A 26,898-nucleotide genomic window follows, 5' to 3' on the forward strand; every position below is an offset into this window, starting at 1 on the left:
CCCGAAAGAGTTGTCATCTGTGAACCTGTGAATATATTATGTTACATGGTAAAGAGGGGAAATTAGAGTTGGATGGAATTCAGGTTGTTAATCAGATGACTTTAAAATAGGCAGATTATCCTGGGTTATCAGAGTAGGGGACAGTGTCAACATAAGGATAATTAATAAGTGGAAGAGGGAGACAGAGAAGAGGCTGGACTGATGTGATCTGAGAAATACTCAACCTGCTTTTGCTAACTTGAAAGATGGAGAAAAGGGGCCACAAGCCAAGAAATTCAGATTGCTTCTGAACACTGGAAGAGACAAGGAAGAGTATTCTGTCTGTATTAGTTTGCTGCTGCTGCTGCTAAGTCGCTTCAGTCGTGTCCGACTCTGTGCGACCCCATAGATGGCAGCCCACTAGGCTCCTCTGTCCCTGGGATTATCCAGGCAAGAACACTGGAGTGGGTTGCCATTTCCTTCTCCAATGCATGAAAGTGAAAAGTGAAAGTGAAGTTGCTCAGTCGTGTCTGACTCTTAGTGACCCCATGGACTGCAGCCTTCCAGGCTCCTCCATCCATGGGATTTTCCAGGCAAGAGTACTGGAGTGGGGTGCCACTGCCTTCTCCTAGGACTGCCATAAGTAACAAGTGCGGCTTAACAACAGGAATGTATTTTCTCTCAGTTCTGAAGCTGGGAGTCAGAGATCAAGGTATTAGCAGGATTGATTTTTTTTTCTGAGGCCTCTCTCCTTGGCTTGTAGATCTGTCTTCTCTGTCTGCTGATGATCTTTCCTCTGTGTGTACCTGTGTCCTGATTTTCTTCTAAGGATGCCAGTCATACTGCATGACAGCCCACTCTGATAACCTCATTTTAATTTAATTACCTCTTCTCCAGATACAGTCACATTATGAGATACTTGGGATTAGGACTTCAATGTATAAATTTGGGGGGTGGGGTGAGGAGACACACTTCCGTCCATAACACTACCTTAGAGTCTACAGAAGGATCATGGGTTGGCCATCACTCTGATTTTTGCATTCCTGATCCCTGCAATTATAAGAGAATAAATTTGTGTTGTTTAAGCCATCAAGTTTGTGATAATATAGCAAATGAGGAAATAAATACAAGTCACTTGAATCTAACAATAGGAGATTGGTTAACTAAATTATGGAACATCTATTAATATACAATGGAGTATCATGGAGCCATCAAAATCATGAAGTAAATGTCCTTTGATGAATGAGCAGATAAACAAGATGTGGCATATACATACAATGGAATATTATTCAGCTTTAAAAGGGAAGGTAATTCTAATGCCTGCTACAACATGGATGAACCTTGAAGATATTATGCTAAGTGTAAACAAGCCAGTCTCAGAAGACACACACTGTATAATTTCACTTATAAGAGGTATCTAGAGTAATCTAAGTCATAAAAACAGGAAGTAGAATAGTGGATGCCAGGGGGTATGGGAGGGGGAAATGAGTAATTTTTTTTTTTAATGGGTATAGAATTTCAGTTTTGCAGGATGAGAAAGTTCCAGAGATTGGTTGAACAACAATGTGAATATACTTAACACTAGTGAACTCTATACTTAAAAACATTCAAGATGATAAATTTTATTTTACCACAGTTTTAAACATTTTAAACAAAGGTAACTTTAAAAGGCAGTAACAGAAAAATAGATTCAGTGTGTTTCCATTGTGTGCTTTAGAGAAAGGATATGTACACATGTAATGGGTATGTGTACAGTATATCTCTGAAAATATACCCAAGAAACTAGTGCAGTGACTACTTCTGGGAATGGGGTTGTAGAGAACTAGGAGGTGTGGGGGACGGTGATGGGAAGAAAACAAATATTCTCCAACAGCTTTGGAATCTTGTTTACCATGTACATACTAAAATAATGTTTTTACTAAGTTCATAGATACAGAGAACAGATTGATAGTTGCCAGAAGCAGGGAGTGGGCAAAATGGGTGAAAGAGTGGAAAGGTGCAAACTTCTAAAATAAATAAGTCATGGGAATGCAATTTTTTAAAAGGAGAAAAAAGAATGGTTTTAAATGTGTAAGTTGGGGTTAGGGACTGCAGAGAAGGTTTTCTCAGCTGGGTCCTCTGTGAGTGTGTGTGTGCTCAGTCACTTCGGTCATTCTGACTCTTTGCAACCTCATGGACTGGAGCCTGCCAGACTTCTCTGTCCATGGGATTTCCCAGGCAAGAATACTGGAGTGGATTGCCATGCCCTCCTCCAGGGGATCTTCCCGACCCAGGGATCAAACACACGTCTCTTGCGTCTCCTGCACTGCAGGCAGACTTTGCAGGTGGCTCAGACATTGCAGGTGACTGAGCTACCACATCTTTAGGCTACAAGATTGCTTTGTTCAATCTAGTTACACTTCAGTGTCATGATAAGTAAAACCTATTTCTTATCCTGACCTTTAAATGTGAAAAGCTCTTAGCCCCCAAGTGGTCATCAGGCTTTAGGGAACACATGTGTTTTATTTTTTGCTGTCTAAAAGTGTATTTTCAAAGTCTCTAGTTCTTTAAGAACAACTGCAATTTATTCACTTACTTAGAGCCCCTTGAAAAGTTAGGAAGAGAAAAGAAGGAAAAAAGGAAAGGTAAAAATATAATAATCATAAATGTTTTCTGCTTCTTAAAATCACATAAGCTGTAACAAAAATAGAATAAAAGAGACAACAGTAGAAACAAGTTTGGGCTCTTGTGGGGTTATTTCTTAAGACTTCTGCTTGCCAGTTGTTAGGTAACTGCACAAATTAACAGGCTTCAAAACATCCTCCTTAGTACATGAGACTTTGCATCATACATTCCATATAAAGATTGCAACATTTTATTACTGTAATTGTTGCTCAGAAGCTGTTCCGAATTGAAATTTCTTGTATATTGGATGTGTTTTCCTTACCTGCAGTGTTAGCCCTTGTTTTTCTCCAAATGATACTTGGCCAAAGGGCCATATTTCCACGGAGCCATATCCTTATCTTTGTGGTTTTTGCATCTCCATATAAGCAGGAGATCAAATTGCCAACATCCGCTGGATCATGGAAAAAGCAAGAGAGTTCCAGAAAAACATCTATTTCTGCTTTATTGACTATGCCAAAGCCTTTGACTGTGTGGATCACAATAAACTGTGGAAAATTCTTCAAGAGATGGGAATACCAGACCACCTGATCTGCCTCTTGAGAAATTTGTATGCAGGTCAGGAAGCAACAGGTAGAACTGGACATGGAACAACAGACTGGTTCCAAATAGGAAAAGGCGTACATCAAGGCTGTATATTGTCACCCTGCTTATTTAACTTATAGACAGAGTACATCATGAGAAACCCAGGGTTGGAAGAAGCACAAGCTGGAATCAAGATTGCCGGGAGAAATATCAATAACCTCAGATATGCAGATGAAACCACCCTTATGGCAGAAAGTGAAGAGAAACTAAAAAGCCTCTTGATGAAAGTGAATGTGGAGAGTGAAAAAGTTGGCTTAAAGCTCAACATTCAGAAAACGAAGATCATAGCATCCGGTCCCATCACTTCATGGGAAACAGATGGGGAAACAGTGGAAACAGTATCAGACTTTATTTTTTGGGGCTCCAAAATCACTGCAGATGGTGACTGCAGCCATGAAATCAGAAGACGCTTACTCCTTGGAAGGAAAGTTATGACCAACCTAGATAGCATATTGAAAAGCAGAGACATTACTTTGCCAACAAAGGTTTGTCTAGTCAAGGCTATGGTTTTTCCTGTGGTCATGTATGGATGTGAGAGTTGGACTGTGAAGAAAGCTGAGCGCTGAAGAATTGATGCTTTTGAACTGTGGTGTTGGAGAAGACTCTTGAGAGTCCCTTGGACTGCAAGGAGATCCAACCAGTCCATTCTAAAGGAGATCAGCCCTGGGATTTCTTTGGAAGGAATGATGCTAAAGCTGAAACTCCAGTACTTTGGCCACCTCATGCGAAGAGTTGACTCATTGGAAAAGACTCTGATGCTGGGAGGGATTGGGGGCAGGAGGAGAAGGGGACGACAGAGGATGAGATGGCTGGATGACATCACCGACTCAATGGACGTGAGTCTCAGTAAATTCTGGGAGTTGGTGATGGACAGGGAGGCCTGGCATGCTGCGATTCATGGGGTCACAAAGAGTCGGACACGACTGAGCGACTGATCTGATCTGATCTGATAAGCTAAAAACTAGCTTTGGAACCTGTTCAGTTATCTTTCCCTTTTGTTTGGAGTTTTACTATAGCTAATCTAGAACCAAGTAAAGTGCTTATTAGTTCTTAGTAGGGGTATAGTAAGTGGTAATGAATACTCATGGTTATGTAGGGAATGCAAATTTGTCTGGATTTAGAAGTAAAACACTTAAAATTTTGTAGAAACAAAATTTCCCTTGATGGCAAAAGTTCCTTTGAAAGAGAACTTAGCCCAAATGTGTTAAGTGTTTTACTTTCAGGCAGGAGATTATTATTACTTTAGTTATATGTATTATTATTGGTAGCAGTAGTATTACCAACATGAGTAGCTGCTGCTGCTACTGCTAAGTCGCTTCAGTCGTGTCCGACTCTGTGCGACCCCATAGACGGCAGCCCACCAGGCTCCCCTGTCCCTGGGATTCTCCAGGCAAGAGCACTGGAGTGGGTTGCCATTTGAAGTTGCTCAGTCACGTCTGACTCTTTGCGACCCCATGGACTGCAGCCTACCAGGCTCCTCCGTCCATGGGACTTCCCAGGCTAGAGTACTGGAGTGGGGTGCCTTTGCCTTCTCCAAACATGAGTAGCTAAATTATGCTAAGTGTTTTTCTTACATCATCTCTCATACAGTTTTTCCAGTGACCCTATTAGGTAGATGCTATTGTTGTGCCCATTTTTATGGATGAGGAAATTGAGCTTAGAGAGATTAATTAATGTGTTCAACATCACGTGACTAGTAAGTGACAGAATCAGGATATAAACTCAGTTTAGTTAAGATTTGGGCTTGATACTTCCAATGCAAGAATATTATTAACAGTTTAACTCTATTGTCTTCAAAATTCCTACTGAAAATGACCAAAGGAATATTGTAAAAAGGAAGATAGAAAGAAAAGATGAAAAAGAAGGGAAAAGAAAATTGATACCTGCACTGCAAACTTGGCACAGTCACTGTTGTCATGTTAGAAGAAACACTGGAGGACTTTCTACAACATGAAATTCAGGCCAGATCACCTGAGAAGGGCCTACTTTTAGGTTGAGGCAAGGGCCTACCCACCTGAGAAGTACTAGCTGTAAACTAAACTCACCCAGGGACTGAGTTTAAGGAAACATCTTTTATTCCTAGCTTACTAAAAATGTTTGAAACCAAAAATTACCTTTAATTTTATCAAATGTCTTTTACTATTTATTTAGATAATCATATATTTTTTCTCATTTTTCTTAATTATATGCTAAATTATATTAATAGAGTTCCTAAACATTCATTCTTAGAATAAACTCTTTATATTGTCAGTGGAAATAATAAATAGCCTATAATAGGAATAGAAAAGTTTGATTTCAGCCAAACTGAGGGCTATAGCCCAAAAGACAGCCTCGCAGAGAACTGTGAGGAACCACTCCAGAGGAGCATGGGTTTCAGCATAGGTTTATACCTTGTCAGAACAAAGAACATTAGACAAGTCAAAGACACATTTATTCAAGATTTAAAAAAACAAAAACAAATCAGCATGTACACAGCCAGTCAATATGGCCTTGGTTCCTGGGAAGGAACTCTTATCATCAAGGGAGTACCAGCATTGGAAGGAAGGCATTTAATCTTTATTTTTAACATGGACATTCCGTACTTCTGGTCAGTGCACCTTATTTTTTTTTAATGATTAATGCAGATGTACAATGTATGTTTGATAGGCCACAAACAGGCTGTTTTAGTTAGCATAAAATTCCAGTTAAATCATGTACAAGCCAGCATGACTTCCACATACCTCAATATGTAGGAGTTTCTCCTATCAATTGTCATAAGCAGTTAATTGAATTTCAGTTAATAAGTATGTAGGAAAGTCTTAACTTTAGGAATGCAGATGTCATTATAGGACCTCTTACTTTTTTAATATAGAAATTTATTTGATTTACAATATTAGTGTCAGATGTATAGCATAGTGATTCAATACTTTTATAGCTCATACTCCTTTAAAGTTATTACACAGTGCTGACAATATTTCCCTGTGGTGTACAATATATCCTTGTTGCTTATCTACTTTATACATGGTAGTTTGTACTCTTAATTCCATATTCCTATCTGGCCCCTCCCCTCCCTCTCTCTACTGGTATCTTCTAGTTTGTTTTCTATATCTGTGAGTTTGTTTCTGTTTTGTTATATGCAATATTTGTCTTTCTCTGTCTGACTTATTTTACTAAACATGATATACTCCAGGTCTATCCATGTTACAAATGGCAGAAATTCAGTTTTTTTATGGACAATAGTCCATTTTATATAAAAGAACCTGCTTCTTGAAAGGTCATTTTGGAAGAGCTCATGTAACCATGCTGCAATATATACAAGAATGAAAACCTAAAAGTCGTCAACCAGTGTAATTAGGATTAAAGGCTATGGTTTTTCCAGTGGTCATGTATGGATGTGAGAGTTGGACTGTGAAGAAAGCTGAGCACCAAAGAATTGATGCTTTTGGACTGTGGTGTTGGAGAAGACTCTTGAGAGTCCCTTGGACTGCAAGGAGATCCAACTAGTCCGTCCTAAAGGAGACCAGTCCTGGGTGTTCATTGGAAGGACTGATGCTGAGGCTGAAACTCCAATACTTTGGCCACCTCACACGAAGAGCTGACTCATTGGAAAAGACCCTGATACTGGGAGGGATTGGGGGCAGGAGGAGAAGGGGATGACAGAGGATGAGATGACTGGATGGCATCACCGACTCGATGCACATGAGTTTGGGTGAACTCTGGGAGTTGGTGATGGACAGGGAGGCCTGGTGTGCTGTGATTCATGGGGTCGCAAAGAGTCGGATACAACTAAGCGACTGAACTGAACTGAACTGAATGTGTACTTTTCTCTCTTGACAGTGACAAACCATGTTTGATATGCTTGATATCATCTATATTATATCTGTTGTGATATAAGGAATTTGGGAGAATTGAAAGCAGCTTTGATCTCTGCCTTTTTCCTTCAGATATTTTGTTTGTTATTTATTAATGCATTAGCTTTTCTAATATGACTTTCAGAAGTAGTCACATATTTTGTAGACTGATTTTTTTTTAAGACAAAGGAGAATAAGTATTCTTATTTTTTCCTCCTCCAAAATGCAAGGGAGTAAGAAAGAGACTTTGCATTTGCAAGACCTAAAAATGATTTTAAATATTTAATTGTTTGTTTACTTTCTGAAAGAGGAAGAGAGGAGAAATGGAATATGAGACTTGGTTGTAAGGACAAAACCCAAAAGTAGGCAAAGGATCAGGGTAGGAAAAGATAAGAAGGAAATAAAACAGGAGGAGGAAGTTACCAGAAGTAGGAACTCTGAACTTTACTCTGTTTATCTGCACTCTAAAACTCATCTCTGCAGGTATTCTACGAGTTGAAACAGTCTCAGCTTTGAAAATACAAAATATCAGTCAACCATGATAGCCATAAAGTTGTTGTGTATGATTAAGCTTCAGCCACAGATAGTGACAATTTTTGTTTGTTTGTTTAATAGACTTATTGAGATCTGATTGATAAACAAAAAAACTCAACATAGTTAACATATCCAATTTGATGAGTTTGAACATGTGCATACATCCATGAAAATCATCATTGGATAATCAAGGTAATAAAAATATCTATTAACTCCAAAAGTTTCCTTCGGCTCCTAGGGGTTTTGTTGTTTGTTTTGTGGTAAGAACATTTAAAATAAGATGCAGACATCTCTTCAAGACCCTGATTTCTATTCTTTTGGATTTGTACCCAGAAGTGAGATTGGTACATCATATAGTAGTATGAAGTTTTGATGACATAGCTGTATACATCTCTATGTAGGGATAACTCAAGTTGCCAGTAGCTGTTACCCAAACAGCAAATATTAGAAGAAACTTAGAAGGAAATGGCAACCCACTCCAGTGTTCTTGCCTGGAGAATCCCAAGGACGGGGGAGCCTGGTGGGCTGCCATCTTTGGGGTCGCACAGAGTAGGACAGAACTGAAGCAACTTAGCAGCAGCAGCAGCAATGGGTCACAATTGGAGCTTTTGTGTGTGTGTGCTCCTTTTAGGCATAAGGGGAAAATTCTCTTGTGTTACCAGCTAATTGTTTCACCCCTTTGTCTCATTTTTCTTATCTGTCTTCTAGACAGATTTTGAAAAAGAGATTGGAGAGTGGAAGAAAGGTTTTAAATTGTTTTCTGGCAATATATCAGTAGGACTTGGCTAGGGCATGTTTTTTGGCTGTCCTTATAAACACTTGTTAGCAGAGGACTAATGAGGCTGGCTAGGCTAGTGGTTCGAACCCCTAATCGTGCGCTGTTACATTCGAAAGCCTGTCTCTAAACAGTCATTGAATACATACCTTTGAATATGAGGACAAGCGAACACAAACCTACCCTGTTCTGGAAGAAGTCCAGAGTACATACTCTGAAGGGTTAGTAGCAACATCTTTACAGAAAAAGGACATCCCATGGCCCAGTTGGAAACCACAGAAAATGCTTCAGCTAATCCAACATGCCTCACTTTTCCTAACCAATCACCTTGTTGGCTTTATTCTCTCCAAAACAGCCATTACTAATCAGAATCAGCTTTTCACCTATGAGCTAACAGCAACACAGTGATTTCTGCTGGCCTTTCTCCTCATGCTATGGCCCCAGTATCTGGATCTCTGAAATAATCTCGTTTGTGTTACAGAGCTCTCACCTGGAAGACAGTGAATCCACAGCATTACTTTGCTATGAATGTGAAGACTCAGAAATCTTTAGTGATTCCAATGTACGTAGGTATTTGTCTTTCTACAGCCTTTGGTGATTCAGGTGAAAGTTTTTAGAGTAAATTTGGCTCTTCAGTGCAGCTGAGATAGTACAAATTATTTTATCTTTATCTGTTTGGCCTAACTCAGCCAAATAGCTTGGGAAGGCAAATAAGTGACTTGGAATGAGCATATGTATAAATAGTCTGGTATATGTGTATGTGTAATAATCTCCCCTCAAAACATATCTATCGAAGTAGATAAATGCTGTACCCTGGAACCTTAAGTAAGTCTTCTTCACTAAGGAATGTGGTTGTTTTTGTGGGTTTTTCACATTTTTTTATGGTCTTTTCCCTGTGACAGCTGGTATTGGTGCTGCCACTGGACCTTTATTCCCCACATACAAAGACCTAACATATCCTGGCTGTTGATAACGTTAAGACAAAGTAGTGTTATAAATCCTAGAGAGTCAGCCAGATCATCTCGAGCTTAGAACTATCTAAGTACATTTCATGAGGTATTGTAAATTGTATTGATCTCATCTGGAGCCTGGCCTGCTACAGTCCATGAGGTCACACAGAGTTGGACGTGACTTAGCCACTGAACAACATCTGATCCCCAGCATAGTTTTCTGATTATTGCAAATTACCTACGGAATCAGGCTGAAGTTAGAGAATGACTTAAATTGACTACATATTGCTTTCAGTAGGATAACTGCCTTTGCAAGCCGTAGTTCAAACTAGGTTTTACAAACCTCGATCATAAAATCTGGATTCTGTCTATTCCAGAATGCTTATTGTGCATAGCAGATATTCTATAAGTATTGTTAAAGTCTCACCAATGGAAACTCTGTCTCGAAGTTGTGCCTATCAAGTATACCAGCATAGTACTGTCTGCTTTAAACTGTCTTTACTTCACCTTCATGGCACAGTGAAGGTGATCATTGGTTTAGGACCTTGTTCAACCATTATGTTGATTCATCTGGTTGCACTTCATTCCGCACTGATGAAGAGTCTGAAATGGCACGAAGTCAGTCACTGTGACTCACTAATAACTCACTTCCCTAGGACTTGAAAACATTAATGAATTCACATGAACACTCATTTATTATCTACACGTAGGAGATGACAGACTGAGGGTGGAAAGGTTATATTCTTTGCCTAGTGTTGTGCGATAAGCGGGAGCAGCACTGACGTCAGACCTTAGCTGGCAGCCGTCAGCGAGCGCGTTGTCGGCAGGCAGCATCATCAGTGATGGAACGTGCACTGGTCTCCTTACACGTAGTATCCTACAAGATTTATTTGGTTCAGTCTGCGGTGGGGTCCTCTGCACTTGGACTGAGGATGTTTTTAATCCTTCTTGTTTTGGCTGATTTTTGTCTTACAGGGATCAGTGCATGGCAGTCCACATAAAGATTTTTATGAAGTTGGACATGTAGGGAAAAGATTCTAGTTTTAATAGTTTTCTCTATTAGGAAAAATTAGATGGATATATATATTTGCAAATTACTCTGGATTGCTTGATTTTTAAAAATATTTATTCATTTATTTATTTTTGGCTGTGCTGGGTCTTCGGTGCTGCAAGCGGGCTTGCTCAGGTTATGGAGGGCGAAGGCTACTCTCTAGCTGTGGTGGGCGGGATGTAGGGCACATGCACTCGGTAGTCACAAGTTCAACGACTCTAGAGCATGCTGACCTCGGTTGTTGTGGCAAATGGGCTTAGTTGCCCCATTGCTTGATTTTATTGCCAGAACTTTCAGTCATTTAAGTCAGGTTTGTTGCCTCTCCAAGAGGCAAAAGTGGTTTCATGTACTTGACTGGCTTCACCTGTGAAGGTACTGGATCCTCCTGTTTTGTTTGTTCAAGGAGTATTTCCCACACTTTTTTTTTTTTCTCACCTTCCCATTCCCACTCTTCACATCAAAGGAGATTGAAAAGGTCCTTCCCAATATGAAGGTTTAAACTCTAAAGCAAAATTATTTGCAGAGCAAACTGACTGAAATCCCCACTTTGGATTTTCTTCAAAGAAAATGGTAGGGATCTTGATAACTATTTGAAATAGAAGTTAACTTGTAATGAAAAGTAGAAGATAAAGAACTTTTTCAGTCAACCTTGGGATAACAGAAATATGAACTTTGGTCAGCTATATTCATTCCTTTACATACGCATGGATTCATTCATTCACCAAGTTTTGATTGATTCTCATGTACAAATTCCAAGTCCCAAGGCTGTGGGAGTTAGGCATAAAATATCAAATCTACTGTAAGAGCAAACATACAGCTACAAGGTAAATAAGGTCTGAGAATCGAATGTAAAACATGGTGACAGTAGTTAACATTGTATTTTATAATTGAAATTGCTAAAACAGCAGAACTTAAAGGTTCTCACTAATGTGTATATATATTATATATATATAACCTGTATATATACATATATATTACTTATGTATACTCACCAATACTAATATATATATATATATATAAAGTATTAACCAGATGAGGGGAATCGTTTCACAATGTATTCATATATAAGTCACCACAGTGTACACTTTAAATAGCTTACAATTTTATTTGTCAATTATACCCCCAATAAAGTGGAAATTAAAAGAATTTACTCTAGGAGAATGTATAATCTACCGTTCAACAGATTAGTCTCATGGTATTCATGGAAATGCAATACATGGGGAGAAGAGAAGAGATCTGTGGGTGAGTGGAAGGAGATTTGGCTGGAGGCAGAGAAGGGATGAGGGCTTGGAAGAGAGCTGGCTGCCTGACATCGCCTGAGGGTTTCATGAAAGAGAGGAGAGGAATGTAGAGAGACCTCTGCCCCTTCCCTGGCACCACTCAGCCTCTAGGGAACCAGAAACAGGGCAGAAGCAGAAGCAGCTAATTCTCCCTCTGCTATGCACAGGGTCGCTGGAGGCCTCCATAATGGGAAGAGGGACTGCCTGCCCTACAGCACGGTGAACCTGTGACTGAAAGAGGTCACAAAGGAAGAAGACACCGGCCCAAGCAGCAGGAGTTTCACTTTGGCTCCAGATAAGAAAGAATGTAAACAGGGACTAGAGCAGGTTGGGTACTGGTGGCTGCAGCAGCCCCTGAAGACTCCTGAGGGTTCTCTTCGTTTCCCATCCTCATACCTACTGCTCTCCTGCCTTGAAGGAAAAGAGCTCTGCCTGACCCAGGTTTCCAGTTATGGTGATTGTGGGCTTCAGCTGAAACAACTGGATTCATCCCCATTGTAGGGTTATTTCTTCCCTAGCTTATAGGTCAGGAAAATGCTTGTTGTGTTAGTTTATCTCCTAAGAATACAACTTAATTCTTTCTCTCCTTTCTGTGCTCTTCTGACTCCTCCCCTACCCTACCAGGCTGTAAGAGGGATAGATACTCCTTTGCTTGGATATTATATCCTTGGAGGGAATGCACTTTCCCTGTGTGCAATCAAAACACATTTTGTGTTTGAATAGCCCAGTAAAAGGGAGAGGTGTTAGCTTTTTGTTGTTAAAGAAAGAAAAGGAAAGCTACCCTCTAGAATTGAATGTGGAGAAGGCAGATGAAAAGAAAGAAAAATCTAAAATGTAAAAACTATTTGGTTTAGAATACTTTACTTTTTTTTTTTTATTTTACAATATTGTGTTGGTTTTGCCATACATCAACATGAATCTACCACGGGTGTACACGTGTTCCCCATCCTGAACCTCCCTCCCACCTCTCTCCCCGTACCATCCCTCTGGGTCATCCCAGTGTACCAGCCCCAAGCATCCTGTATCGTGCATCGAACCTGGACTGGTGATTCGTTTCTTATATGATATTATACATGTTTCAATGCCATTCTCCCAAATCATCCTACTTTTCCCTCTCCCACAGAGTCCAAAAGACTGTTCTATACATCTGTGTCTCTTTTGCTGTCTCGCATACAGGGTTGTCGTTACCATCTTTCTAAATTCCATATATATGTGTTAGTATACTGTATTGGTGTTTTTCTTTCTGGCTTACTTCACTCTGTATAATAGGCTCCAGTTTCATCCACCTCATTAGAACTGATTCAAATGTATTCTTTTTAATGGCTGAGTAATACTCCATTGTGTATATGTACCACAGCTTTCTTATCCATTCATCTGCTGATGGACATCTAGGTTGCTGCCATGTCCTGGCTATTATAAACAGTGTTGTGATGAACATTGGGGTACATGTGTCTCTTTCAATTCTTGTTTCCTTGGTGTGTATGCCCAGCAGTGGGATTGCTGGGTCATAAGGCAGTTCTATTTCCAGTTTTTTAAGGAATCTCTACACTGTTTGCCATAGTGGCTGTACTAGTTTGCATTCCCACCAACAGTGTGAGAGGGTTCCCTTTTCTCCACATCCTCTCCAGCATTTATTGCTTGTAGATTTTTGGATCGCAGCCATTCTGACTGGTGTGAAATGGTACCTCATTGTGGTTTTGATTTGCATTTCTCTGATAAGGAGTGATGTTGAGCATCTTTTCATGTGTTTGTTAGCCATCTGTATGTCTTCTTTGGAGAAATGTCTGTTTAGCTCTTTGGCCCATTTTTTGATTGGATCGTTTTTTTTCTGGAATTGAGCTGCAAGAGCTGCTTGTCTATTGTTGAGATTACTTCTTTGTCAGTTGCTTCATTTGCTATTATTTTCTCCCATTCTGAAGTCTGTCTTTTCACCTTGCTTATAGTTTCCTTTGTTGTGCAGAAGCTTTTAAGGTTAATTAGGTCCCATTTGTTTATTTTTGCTTTTATTTCCAATATTCTGGGAGGTGGGTCATAGAGGATCCTGCTGTGATGTATGTCGGAGAGTGTTTTGCCTATGTTCTCCTCTAGGAGTTTCATAGTTTCTGGTCTTACGTTTCGATCTTTAATCCATTTTGAGTTTATTTTTGTGTATGGTGTTAGAAAGTGTTCTAGTTTCATTCTTCTACAAGTGGTTGACCAGTTTTCCCAGCAACACTTGTTAAAGAGATTGTCTTTTCTCCATTGTATATTCTTGCCTCCTTTGTCAAAGATAAGGTGTCCATAGGTGCGTGGATTTATCTCTGGGCTTTCTATTTTGTTCCATTGATCTATATTTCTGTCTTTGTGCCGGTACCAAACTGTCTTGATGACTGTGGCTTTGTAGTAGAGCCTGAAGTCAGGCAGGTTGATTCCTCCAGTTCCATTCTTCTTTCTCAAGATTGCTTTGGCTATTTGAGGTTTTTTGTATTTCCTTACAAATTGTGAAATTATTTGTTCTAGCTCTGTGAAAAATACCGTTGGTAGCTTGATAGGGATTGCATTGAATCTATAAATTTCTTTGGGTAGTATACTCATTTTCACTATATTGATTCTTCCAATCCATGAACATGGTATATTTTTCCATCTATTAGTGTCCTCTTTGATTTCTTTCACCAGTGTTTTATAGTTTTCTTTATATAGGTCTTTAGTTTCTTTACGTAGATATATTCCTAAGTATTTTATTCTTTTTGTTGCAATGGTGAATGGAATTGTTTCCTTATTTCTCTTTCTATTTTCTCATTATTAGTGTATAGGAATGCAAGGGATTTCTGTGTGTTGATTTTATATCCTGAAACTTTACTATATTCATTGATTAGCTCCAGTAATTTTCTGGTGGAGTCTTAGGGTTTTCTATGTAGAGGATCATGTCATCTGCAAACAGTGAGTTTTACTTCTTCTTTTCCAATCTGGATTCCTTTTATTTCTTCTTCTGCTCTGATTGCTGTGGCCAAAACTTCCAAAACTATGTTGAATAGTAGTGGTGAAAGTGGGCACCCTTGTCTTGTTCCTGACTTTAGGGGAAATGCTTTCAGTTTTTCACCATTGAGGATAATGTTTGCTGTGGGTTTGTCATATATAGCTTTTATTGTGTTGAGGTATGTTCCTTCTATTCCTGCTTTCTGGAGAGTTTTTATCATAAATGGATGTTGAATTTTGTCAAAGGCTTTCTCTGCATCTATTGAGATAATCATATGGCTTTTATTTTTCAATTTGTTAATGTGGTGTATTACATTGATTGATTTGCGGATATTAAAGAATCCTTGCATCCCTGGGATAAAGCCCACTTGGTCATGGTGTATGATCTTTTTAATGTGTTGTTGGATTCTGACTGCTAGAATTTTGTTAAGGATTTTTGCATCTATGTTCATCAGTGATATTGGCCTGTAGTTTTCTTTTTTTGTGGCATCTTTGTCAGGTTTTGGTATTAGGGTGATGGTGGCCTCACAGAATGAGTTTGGAATTTCCTCTGCAATTTTCTGGAAGAGTTTGAGTAGGATAGGTGTTAGGTCTTCTCTAAATTTTTGGTAGAATTCAGCTGTGAAGCCTTCTGGACCTGGGCTTTTGTTTGCTGGAAGATTTCTGATTACAGTTTCAATTTCTGTGCTTGTGATGGGTCTGTGAAGATTTTCTATTTCTTCCTGGCTCAGTTTTGGAAAGTTGTAGTTTTCTAAGAATTTGTCCATTTCTTCCAAATTGTCCATTTTATTGGCATATAATTGCTGATAGTAGTCTCTTATGATTCTTTGTATTTCTGTGTTGTCTGTTGTGATCTCTCCATTTTCATTTCTAATTTTGTTGATTTGATTTTTCTCCCTTTGTTTAGAATACTTTACATTTTTAAACTTTAGGTTTGCATTCTCTTCTAGGGCAGGGCAGGTGTCTCAGAATATAAGTGGCAACATCTACAGAGGTTTTCACATGCAGTAGGGTAAGAGAATTGCTTTGGGAGAGAGAGAATATTTAACTTGGCTAATATTAAATTCAAGATGAAGGATTATAGAATATTAATAAGTTATTAGCATTAAGATAAACCCTGGTTCAAATAAGTAGCCAGCCTATGGTTTGAAGATAGGAGTCTTAATCTTCAGGTTTCTTTAGAAGCATCCTAGTTTTCATGTACGTTTTAAGTCTTAGAATATGGTGGTGGTGTTGTTTAGTTGCTAAGTCATGTCCAACTCTTTTTGACCCCATGGACTGTGTCCTGCCAGGTTCCTCTGTCCACAGGATTTCCCAGGCAAGAATGCTGGAGTGGGTTGCCATTTCCTTCTCCGGGGCATCTTCCCAACACAGGGATTGAACCTTTGTCTCCTTCATTGCAGGTGGGATTCTTTACTGCTGAGCCACCAGGGAAGCCCAGAATATGGGCTGGAATATGGTATAGAATGATAAAATTAATGAATGATTTGTTGGCTTAAAAAGTAAAACTACACTTAGGAGGGGAGAACTGGAAATTGCTAAGAAATCTACTTTTCTAAATCTCTAGAAATTGTGAGCACAAACAAGATGTTTGTAGATAAACCTACAGCTACAGTGATAACAAACTGGTTGGATGGAAAGTGATGATGGTATGTGGGCCAGCGAGCATGTGCATCTGGTCATTTCTGATGACTTGTGTTTACCCTCTTCCTTTCAGCTCCCTGTACTGTGTGCGTTTTATTTCTTTTTCAGACTCACTTGCAGAAACACCATTTCACTAGCCAACACACACAAATGTAAAAAGAATTTAAAAAGGGAAATTCATTGCTAAGGCAGTGTGGGTTTTATTACGAGTTTCAAATGGCCAGTTAGCCAACATCGAACAGCTGTCTGACCAGAGTTCAGAATGATTTGAGTTTTTTCTGCCTCACTTCTGCTGCATAGCAAAGAGATTGCTGACTAGAGCACCTGGTCAGAAAACAGGTTAAAAGTGTTGCTAGTGGCAGAAACACCTTCACCATGAACAGTATTCCTATTTTTCTCCCTTGGAGGGACTCTGATCCAAACCATCATGCCAGTAGAAAGCCTATGATAATTTTTGTTGTTGTTGTTCCAGAATAAGTCATATCTCAACTGTTTTTATCCTAGAATAACAAATGAGAACTAATGTTCAGCTTTTCTTTTTTTAAAGTCTTAAGTGATTTGAAGAGAAATGAGTTTTGTAGTAATCTTTGGTAAAAAGGCTACTTTAAAAATTAGCTTTATAGTTTAACTCAGTGGCTCTCATCTTGGCTGCATGTTAGAATCATCTGGTGACCCTTTAAAATAATTTAATAACAGGGTCTTACCTCAGTCCAGTTAAACCAGGATCTCTGAGTGGGACCCAGATATTGGTATTTTTTAAAGGCTTCCAGGATTATTCTAATATGAATCCAGGATTGTGAAAATGAAAATGAAAGTGTTAGTCTCTCAGTCATGTCCGACTCTGCAATCCCATGGACTGTAGGCTGTCAGGCTCCTCTGTCCACAGAATTCTCCAGGCAGGAATACTGGAGTGGGTTGCCATTCCCTTCTCTGGGGGATCTTTTCAACCAGGGATTGAACCCAGGTCTCCTGCATTGCAGGCGGATTCTTTACCAGCTGAGCCACTAGGGAAGGGTTTAGAACTACTGTTTTAACTCTAGCTATGCTATTTTTTTTTACCTCCAGTCAGAGCTCCAATCTATGACATTTGTAATCTCTAAAGAGTGAATAAAATGTAAGATGGAGTGGAATAATAAGAGTTGACTGTATACATTTGCTACCTCAGGTAGAATGCAACTTTTATTCAGTGAAATTCCCTGGCTAGGCTTCTGTTAAAAAGAAAAGCAAGATACTGAAATTGGGTGGGTCAAATCCTCAGTAAACCTGTGTCAATAAGGGGTAAAGTTTTTGACAAGGCTACTAAGACTTACTCTTCTTGAGTCAACAGTCCTAGGATCTGACATAGAAAAGAATCAAAGAGCACTTTTACACTTTGTGAATTATATTTTTATTAAAATAAAATATACATACAGAAAGGTGTACTTTATGTTTATCTTGAATTTTCACAAACTGGAGTTTTTACAAACACACCAAGAAACTGTGTCACCTGAACCTAGATCAAGAGACTGAGTATTACTACACCCCTCCACCAGTTCCCCTTCCTCCATCACCCCCTCCTTGGTTCCTTCCCATCACTACTCACCCTCTGGCCCTCACCCCCTAGAGTTACCACTCTCCTGGCTTCTTGACCATATGATTTTGATGTAGGCATCAGGCTATGCTCTTTAGATGACCTCTCTGAACTCCAGAATCAGGGATAAGCATTGTGTAATCTTTAAAAAAAAATTTAATTGGAGGATAATTGCTTTACAATGTTGTGTTGGTTTCTGCCGTACAACAACATGAATCAGCCAAAAGTATACATATATCCTCTCCATCTTGAGCCTCCCCCCACCCCCTGTCATCCCAGCCCTCTAGGTCATCACGGAGCACTGAGCTGAGCCCCCTTTGCAGCAGCTTCCCACTAGCTGTCTGCTTTACACATGGCAGTGCACATTTGTCAGTGCTACTCTCTCAACTCGTTCCACCCTGTCTTCCCCCCTACTCCATGTCCGCAAGTCCATTTTCTACATTTGCATCTCTATCGCTGCCCTGCAAATTAGGTTCATCAGTACCATTTTTCTAGATTCCATGTATAGCATCATGTAATCTTTAAAGAGTTCAGGCTAAGATTCTAACAGCCTGAGTCAGAGTCCCAGCTCATAGTTAAGTCACTCTTAACTAGCTGTGTGACTCCACTTCACTAAGCCTTACTTCCCCCATCTGTAAAACAGGTATAACAATAGCACCTGTCTCATAGAGTTTAGAATTAAATGAGATGGTTTCTGGGTCTGGCACATTATCTTTCCTGAGAGCAGAGGCAGATATAGGACTCCCTGATGTCATCATCTCTTCAGCAGAGTCAGGACAATGCCACTCTTGTCCATGGGCACAATTAAGTTCATAGTCCAGCTCTGGGGGGAAGGAGGAGGGAAAAGTGGGCATCCTGACTGTCTTTGCTTCTCTTCACCATCCTTGGTTTGGCCTGTGGCATGACTAACTTGTGGCGACCTGTAAAATAGGTTATTTAAATTCATAAAATGACTACTGAAAGGCCAGAAACTTTTTCTTATTCATCTTAGTATTTGCCATAGCGCCTATGATTTGCAAGTTGATTTGCAAGTTGCATGTAGTTTTGTGTCTTGGCTAAAGGAATCTGAAAACGATGCTTCCAGCACATCTTGCTTTCCTGTGCTGGATTTATATTGGTCTGGTTTCTGGTCCTTCTTTTGGCCAGAGACATATTTTTGAGACATCTGGCATGAGACTATGCAGAATGTAGCAGTTAAACAACTACAGGCAGAAACCAAGAACTTGGCCTAATTTATAAAATCAACCAAATAAAAGCTCTAGCTGAGTTATCCTGCTTCCATGAACTGGGGCCAAGTCCTGATCAGGTATATTTTCCCTTTGTTTTGGTTTAGGAGAACAAGCAGAGCAGGAGATGGCAGGACTTGTAGGTTTTTCATTAATAAAATTGTACAGACTTTAAAAAATAAATTATAGCTTGTAAATAATCTGCCCTTTGAAAGGTTAGTAAGACAATTTGTTGAGCATTTACTATTTACTGGATGTGCTAAGTGATTTTCTTATTACATAGTCTAAAATCCAGGTCTCTGAGCATAAGTACTTTCAGTATTTCCCATTTAAAGTTGAGAAGACATAAACTTGCCTAAGATATGTGACCATGCTGATATTGGGACCCAAGTCTGCCTGACACTCCCTGCTTGAGCTCTTAACCTTGTGCTGGATTGCCTTTACCCTTGAATAGAATGTTCTCCTGCTAGGAAGTCAAGAGCAAATGGAGTAGTAGGTCTTAACTCTGGCTTTGCAGCAGAATAATCTTGAAACTTTGCAGAAATATAGACAAACAAATCTCACTTTAGGAAGTTCCTAGTTCAGTGAATCTTAGATAAGCTCAACATTTTTATTATTTACAAAGATCCATAGGTGGTTCTTTGTGCAGCCAGAGTTAAGAATAGTGATTCATAGAGATTTCCTCAGTTAAGACTCTGAGCTCTCAGGTTTGATCCTTGGTTAGGGAACTGGATCCTGCATGCTGCAACTAAAGGTCCCCGTGTGCAGCCAAATAAGTAAATAAAAATTTATGAATATTTTTTTAAAAACTTCAGTACTTTGGACTTCCCTGTTGGTCCAGTGGTTAAGGATTGCCTACAAATACAGAGGACATGGGTTTGAACCCTAATACAGAAGATTCCACATGCTACAGGGAAACTAAGCCAGCCACAGCTACTGATCCCACTCTTTAGAGCCCATACACCGCAACAAGAGAAACCACCACAATGAGAAGCCCGCACCCTGCAACTAGAAAGTAACCCCTATTTGCTGCAACTAGAGAAAGCCTGGAAGCAGCAACCAAGACCTAGCGCAGCCAAAAAAAAAAAAATTAAAAATAAAGATGTCTTTAAAGAAAAAGAATAGTGGTCCATAGAAGTTCCCTAGGGAGAAATTATAATATTACAGATTTGGGGGCATTTGAAGACTGAATTTGTAATATTATAAAGACATATTGTTGTTAGAAATGTAGAGGAGGAGGTAGCTTAATAACAATCAAGTTTTGTGTTTTAGGAAGTAAGATAGTATTTATCACCAGAAATTGGATACATCACCAGGCTATTTTCTAACCAGACTGATTTTCCATTCTTTCTATGAATTTCTAGAGTACTGCCACTGTTACGCTCAAGCAGTCCTCCTCAGCTTAGTTTGCTCTCCCAGTCTGTTTTCTTTGTGCTGGGAGTGAAATCCTGATTTCAGAGCTATTAGGCAGGAACTATTAACCTTGGAGAGAGCAGTAATGGCTCTGATTAAGATGTCATGGGAGAGTTGTAAACTTAACAAATTCTTAACCTCAGTGGATCTTGTCTTGTGAGTTCCTCGTAATGTCTTTGTTTATGTCTTTGTAATCTCACAGTGTGCTTTGGCGGTAGGGGAAGTCTCGTCATTCTTTCTTCCGCTTTACAATTAAGAAAGTTAAGTTACAAAGGCCATGACTTCTGAGAACTGTAACTGAAATAGTGGCTTAACATTTGTTGAGCAGGAACCATGTGCCTCACTCTGTCCTAAATGTTTTTACGTGTATTCTCTCATACTACATCTCTGATATGGGTAGTTATTTATTCCTGTTTTCAAATAAGAAAACTGAGCTCATTTATTCTACTCTTACTTGAGTGTACTCTGTGGCAGTCACCATGCTGAGAAATGAGTATCCAGTGATGAAAAAGTCAGACCCTACACTTATGGAACTTACAGTCCATTGGGGAAGACACATAATAAAAATCAAATAAGAATTCAGTTTCAACATGTGATTGTGCCATGAAGAATACAAATGGGGAAATAGTAATAAAGAATAACGAGGCAGAATTGCGATTTAGATAATCAAGAAGGGCCTAACATGGTGATATTTTAGTTCAAAATAGTTATGACGTTTACTTAGTGTCACATCTAGTAAGTAGTAAATTTCAAGTCTGATTCTGAAAGCAGCTACTCACCATGCCTGCTGCCTGTCAGACTTGTACTTGAAACCTACCCCAGGTTTGTGACTCTCTTCTCTGGTCTGAGCAGCATTCATACCATGACACTGTACCAAGTTTCCAGAAGGGGCATCCTAAAGGAAGAAATTACAACAGTAAGATAATTTTTTCAGAAGTTTGCCTCCTAAAATGCTTCTTTAAAAAGAGCCCTGCTGCTGCTAAGTCGCTTCAGTCATGTCCTACTCTGTGCGACCCCATAGACGGCAGCCCACTAGGCTCCTCCGTCCATGGGATTCTCCAGGCAAGAACACTGGAGTGGGTTGCCATTTCCTTCTCCAATGCGTGAAAGTGAAGTCGCTCAGTTGTGTCCGACTCTTAGCGACCCCATGGACTGCAGCCTACCAGGCTCCTCCGTCCATGGGATTTTCCAGGCAAGAGTACTGGAGTGGGGTGCCATTGCCTTCTCTGAAAAAAAGAGCCCTAGGATGCAGCATAGAGAAGGGGGAGCAACAAAGGTGGCGAGTAGTATGTGAATTTCAGCAAATGATAGAGAGATGCAAAGAAGCTGAGCATCTCTGCTGTAAATACACTAGATATATTTGCACGAGGAAGTGCCCTCTTTGCATGCATGGGCCGGGGTGGATGTTCCACTTGGAATCAACATCGTATTTCCTGGCCTTGCTGCTGCTGCTGCTGCTAAGTTGCTTCAGTCGTGTCTGACTCTGTGTGACCCCATAGACGGCAGCCCACCAGGCTCCCCCATCCCTGGGATTATCCAGGCAAGAATACTGGAGTGGGTTGAAAAGTGAAAGTGAAGTCGCTCAGTCGTGTCTGACTTCTAGTGACCCCATGGACTGCAGCCTAACAGGCTCCTCCGTCCATGGGATTTACCAGGCAAGAGTACTGGAGTGGGTTGTTCCTGGCCTTGAACTTAATTTGAAGGCCCTGATATAGGGAACCAAGCAGAAGACTGCTCATGGAAGATGCTAAGAAGTGTTAGATGGTGCCTAGAACCTCAAGGTGCTTGGAAAGAATGTAGGAGGAAGGGAAACCATTCCTGGGGAGGGAAAGGATGGAGGGAAACAGTCTTGAAATATGGTCTTGAATTTAAATGCTGCAGTCTTCTTATCACTCTGTTGTAATGCTTGATTTGCCAAGTTATTGTCTTAGAATTTTCCAGCAGAGGCCTCTGCATTGCCCTTTGCTCCAAAAGAATTTGTTCACTTACTCTTTTTTTCCTCCCAGGAAATAACAGTTCCTGTAGAAGTGTGCTGCAAGTTTTTAGATTCTGAATTATGAGCTATTTAGATGTAAATAGTGCCTAGGGTAATTTCTGTTTGGAAAAGATTTGTGCTTGATATTCATGTATACATCTTACTTGATTGTGTTGGTAAAGGTTATAAATTGATTAGATCCTGGCAGTCTGACAGTTTAGTTATAATAATGCTTAAACTCTTTGACCCAGAAATCTAATTCTTAAAAATTTTCTCTGAAGAGATTATTTAAAATGAAAAGTATATGTACTAACATAGTAATGAATATGTTTAGTAGTAGGAGAGAGGGGATGGTTAAGTAAACTATGGTAATATTAATTCAATGGATCCATTACAATGAAAAACATGAAAACTAATTCTGTGAGAAATTATATTTGAAATGTTAAGTGAAAAAGTAAATAAATGGAAAAATTAAGTTGCAGCTCTACCTCACTCTTATGACAAAATAAATTATAGCCAAATCAGAAAATTAAAGGGCTCAGATGGTAAAGAATCTGCCTGCAATGTGGGAAACCTGGGTTCGATCCCTGGGTTGGGAAGATCTCCTGGAGGAGGGCATGGCAACCCCCTTCAGTATTCTTGCCTGAAGAATCCTCATGGACCAGAGGAGCCATGATTGAGTGACTAAGCACAGCACAGCACAACAAAGAATTAAATGTAAAAAAAAAATTGATATTACAAGTTAGAACATACAGGAGAAACTTTTTTCATGATCTTGGAGCAGGACAGACTTTAGAAACTATGACACAAAACTCAGAAACTGTAAAAGAAACATTGATAAATTCAAATATAAGAAGTCAAAACTTCTACATTAAAGGATCCTATAAACAAACAACACATTGGGAGAAAGATTTTCAACACATGACAAAGATCTAATTTCTATAATACATAATGTGTTCTATAATTTTTTAAAAGACCACAAAGAAAACAATGTGCAAAAGTAATTAACAGACTTTCACAAAAAAGGATATACCAATGGCTCTTCAACATATGTAAAGATATTCAATAGTCTTCATAACCAGTTCCATTTTTTACCTCTCAGATTGGCAAAGGTCAAAAAATTTTGATAATTGCATTGTGTTGGCAGAATCACAGGGGAAGCAGCATTGCTATTTATTGTTGATGGGGTGTAAATTAAAATTGCTGCCATTAAGGACAATTTAGAAATTATCTATCAAAATTCTGAATGCCCCTAGCATTTGCTCCAGAAATTTCAATAGGAGAAATTTATCCTCCAGAAATATTCCTATATGTATAAAAATTGATATTCAAAGCTATTCATTGCAACATCATTTATAATAGCAAAAATTAGAAATATCCTAAATGTCCATCATGGAGTTTCCATGTGAACCAATGTGAAGTTATCTCCTATTGTGAAATGATACCACCAAGACAACAACACCAGGACACAGAGCAGTATGTGTATCATTTGTGTAAAACAAACAAAAAACCCAAAACCAAAACAGGTGAAAAAAGAATATATTTAGATTCTTAAATATGCTTAGATTGTATATGGTAATATACAAAAAATGGAAAACAGCAATTGCTTTTAGGGAGAAAAACTTGGCTGGGAAGCAGATATAAGGTAGATATTTATTACTCTATCATATTGTCCTTTTTTAAATTAAGAAATTTATTGAAGTATAGTTGACTTTGAATATTAATTTCAGATGTATAACATAGTGATTCAGTATTTTTATACATTCTGCACTATACAAAGTTATTATAACAAGGACTATTCCCTGTGCTATATATTATATCCCCATGACTTACTTATTTTATAACTGGTGGTTTGTACCTTTTAATCCTCTTCACCTGTTTCATCCGTCACCCGATTCTTGCTTTCCACTGATCTGGTACTGAGCGTCTATCCTGAACTATCTGCACTATTTAAACCACCAAAAGCAATGCAGAACTTGCCTTGGTATTTCCTTCGCTGGCTGTAGTGACACTGCCCTGAGTGGTCCCTGTGCCTTAAGGGCATGACCTGAGTTTCCATGTTTTGTGTATATGGTTTAGTTCAGTTCAGTTGCTTAGTTGTGTCAGATTCTTTGTGACCCCATGGGCTGCAGCATGCCAGGCTTCCCTGTCCATCACCAACTCCCAGAGCTTGCTCAAACTCATATCCATTGAGTTGGTGATGCCATCAACCATCTCATCTTCTGTTGTACCCTTCTCTTCCTGCCCTCAATCTTTCCCAGCATCAGGTCTTTTCCAAGGAGTCAGTTCTTCACATCAGGTGGCCACAGTATTGAAGCTTCAGAATCAGTCCTTCCAATGAATATTCAGGACTGATTTCCTTTAGGATTGACTGCCTTGATCTCCTTGCAGTCCAAGGGACTCTCAAGAGTCTTCTCCAACATCACAGTTCAGAAGCATCAATTCTTTGGCACTCAGCTTTCTTATGGTCCAACTCTCACATTCATACATGACTATTGGAAAAACCATAGCTTTGACTAGATGGACTTTTGTTAGCAATGTAATGTCTCTGCTTTTTAATATGCTGTCTAGGTTGGTCATAGCTTTTCTTCCAAGGAGCAAGTGTCTTTTAATTTCATGGCTGCAGTCATCATCTGCAGTTGCCCATGGAATTCTCCAGGCAAAAATACTAGAGTGGGTAGCCATTCCCTTCTCCAGGGCATCTTCCCAACCCAAGGACCGAACCCAGGTCTCCTGCATTGCAGGTGGATTCTTTACCAACTTAGCCATCAGGGAAGCTTGTGTGTGTGGTTACCTTTCACTTATTCTTTCAACAGATACGTACAGAGTACATCTGATGTGCTAAGACACTGTGCTGGTTGCTGGGGATAGTGTACTTATGACAAACATGGTTCCTCCCTTGGAAATTTACATTCTCCTAGAGAAAGTTGATTAAACAGCTAATTATTCAGTGACTTTATAAATTTTGATTGTGATAGATTCTGAAAAGAGGAAAGCATACCATCCTGTGAGAATATGGCCAGATAAAACTGACCTGCTTAAGGTTAGTGGTCAAGGGAGGGCTTCCTTGGAGAACTGGTATTTTGAATTGTGCTCTGAAGGATGAGTCAGAGTCAACCAGAGAAATGTTGGGTGGAGAGAGTGGGGAAGAAAATACTTAGAGGTCAGGAAACTTATTTAAGAAATCAAAAAAAGGTCAGTGAGGTTGGAACATAGAAAATAGGGAGGAAATAATACAAAATGATGCTGGCGAGGTCAGTACACGCTAGATGATGCAGAGCCTTGTAAACTAAATTAAGGATCTTAGTCTTTATTAGGAGAAGGCAATGGCACCCCACTCCAGTACTCTTGCCTGGAGAATCCCATGGACAGAAGAGCCTGGTGGGCTGCAGTCCATGGGGTCGCTAAGAGTCAGACATGAGTGAGTGACTTCATTTTCACTTTTCACTTTCATGCATTGGAGAAGGAAATGGCAACCCACTCCAGTGTTCTTGCCTGGAGAATTCCAGGGATGGGGGAGCCTGGTGGGCTGCCATCTATGGGGTCGCACAGAGTTGGACATGACTGAAGCGACTTAGTAGCAGCAGCAGTCTTTATTAATCGGACAGGAAAAAACCATTGAAGAGTTTTCAGCTGGGGGCATGAATAGGGTACCATTAGATCTACCTGGCTTTACTATGAAGAATGGACTTCCAATTGATTGACTGATTGATTGATTTTAACCATAGACAGTTGGTGCATTGTTTTGTTTTGTTTTTTTGTGATTTGATTTGGTTAACTCATTTGTTGGGCAACAGTGCTCTTAATAAGAAGGCTTCCCAGATGACACAGTGGTAAAGAATCTCCTGCTAATGCAGGAGATGCAGGAAATGTGGGTTTGATCCCTGGATTGGGAAGACCCTCCTGGAGGAGGAAATGGCAACCCACTCCAGTATTCTTGCTTGGAGAATCCCATGGACAGGGGAGCCTGGCAGGCTGCAGTTCATGGGGTTTCAAAGAGTTGGACCAAAGACTGAACAGGCACGCACACTCTTAAGAAGAGGGAAGTTGACAGAAAGGCAGTATGGTGTGGTGGTGAAGAGTGTGTGACCCTGGGTCTCTTTGCTTCTCTAAGTCTCAATTTCTTCGTCCAGAGAATGGAGATAATAAATAGTATTTCTGCCTCCTGGGGTAATTTTGAAGACTGAATGAGATAATGTCTGTGAAACACTTAGATTAAGGTTGGGAACACTGTAAACCTCTATTAAATGTTAGCCATTGTTGCAGTCTAATAATCTCATGAAGGATTTAACTGCTGCTCTGAGAACCATTGGTGGTCCATGGAGTAGCTTTCCATCCAACAGTCACAAGTGGTCTTTTCTAGCTATCACTGCTGAGCTGTAGTCGTCTAGTGTCGTCAACTGGTAGAGAAGCATCACGCCTAACGTTTAATTTCACAAATGTCGCTTGGAGATAGAAATGAAAGCTGAG

At 39.6% G+C, this 26,898-nt stretch overlaps 1 protein-coding gene and 1 long non-coding RNA gene across 4 annotated transcripts in view; one reads left to right on the forward strand and one right to left on the reverse strand.

Moving 5' to 3' along the window:
* Positions 1–26,898, forward strand: part of SSH2 (slingshot protein phosphatase 2) — a 246,769-nt gene that overhangs the window by 58,009 nt on the left and 161,862 nt on the right. For 2 of the 3 annotated variants that reach the window (XM_055577063.1, XM_055577064.1), the window contains exon 2: positions 8,846–8,926. The exons of the other annotated variant lie outside the window; for it this stretch is intronic. In XM_055577063.1, coding sequence (XP_055433038.1) covers positions 8,846–8,926 — 81 coding nt within the window. The remainder of the gene's footprint in view (positions 1–8,845; positions 8,927–26,898) is intronic. 3 annotated transcript variants of the gene reach the window in all.
* The window catches only part of LOC129649543 (uncharacterized), a 113,730-nt gene that overhangs the window by 28,157 nt on the left and 58,675 nt on the right, over positions 1–26,898 (reverse strand). Inside the window, exon 2 of the long non-coding RNA XR_008713155.1 lies at positions 21,271–21,348. This is a non-coding gene — a long non-coding RNA (uncharacterized LOC129649543). The remainder of the gene's footprint in view (positions 1–21,270; positions 21,349–26,898) is intronic.

This window comes from Bubalus kerabau, chromosome 4 (assembly GCF_029407905.1).
Source record: "Bubalus kerabau isolate K-KA32 ecotype Philippines breed swamp buffalo chromosome 4, PCC_UOA_SB_1v2, whole genome shotgun sequence".
NCBI classification, from domain to species: Eukaryota; Metazoa; Chordata; class Mammalia; order Artiodactyla; family Bovidae; genus Bubalus; species Bubalus kerabau.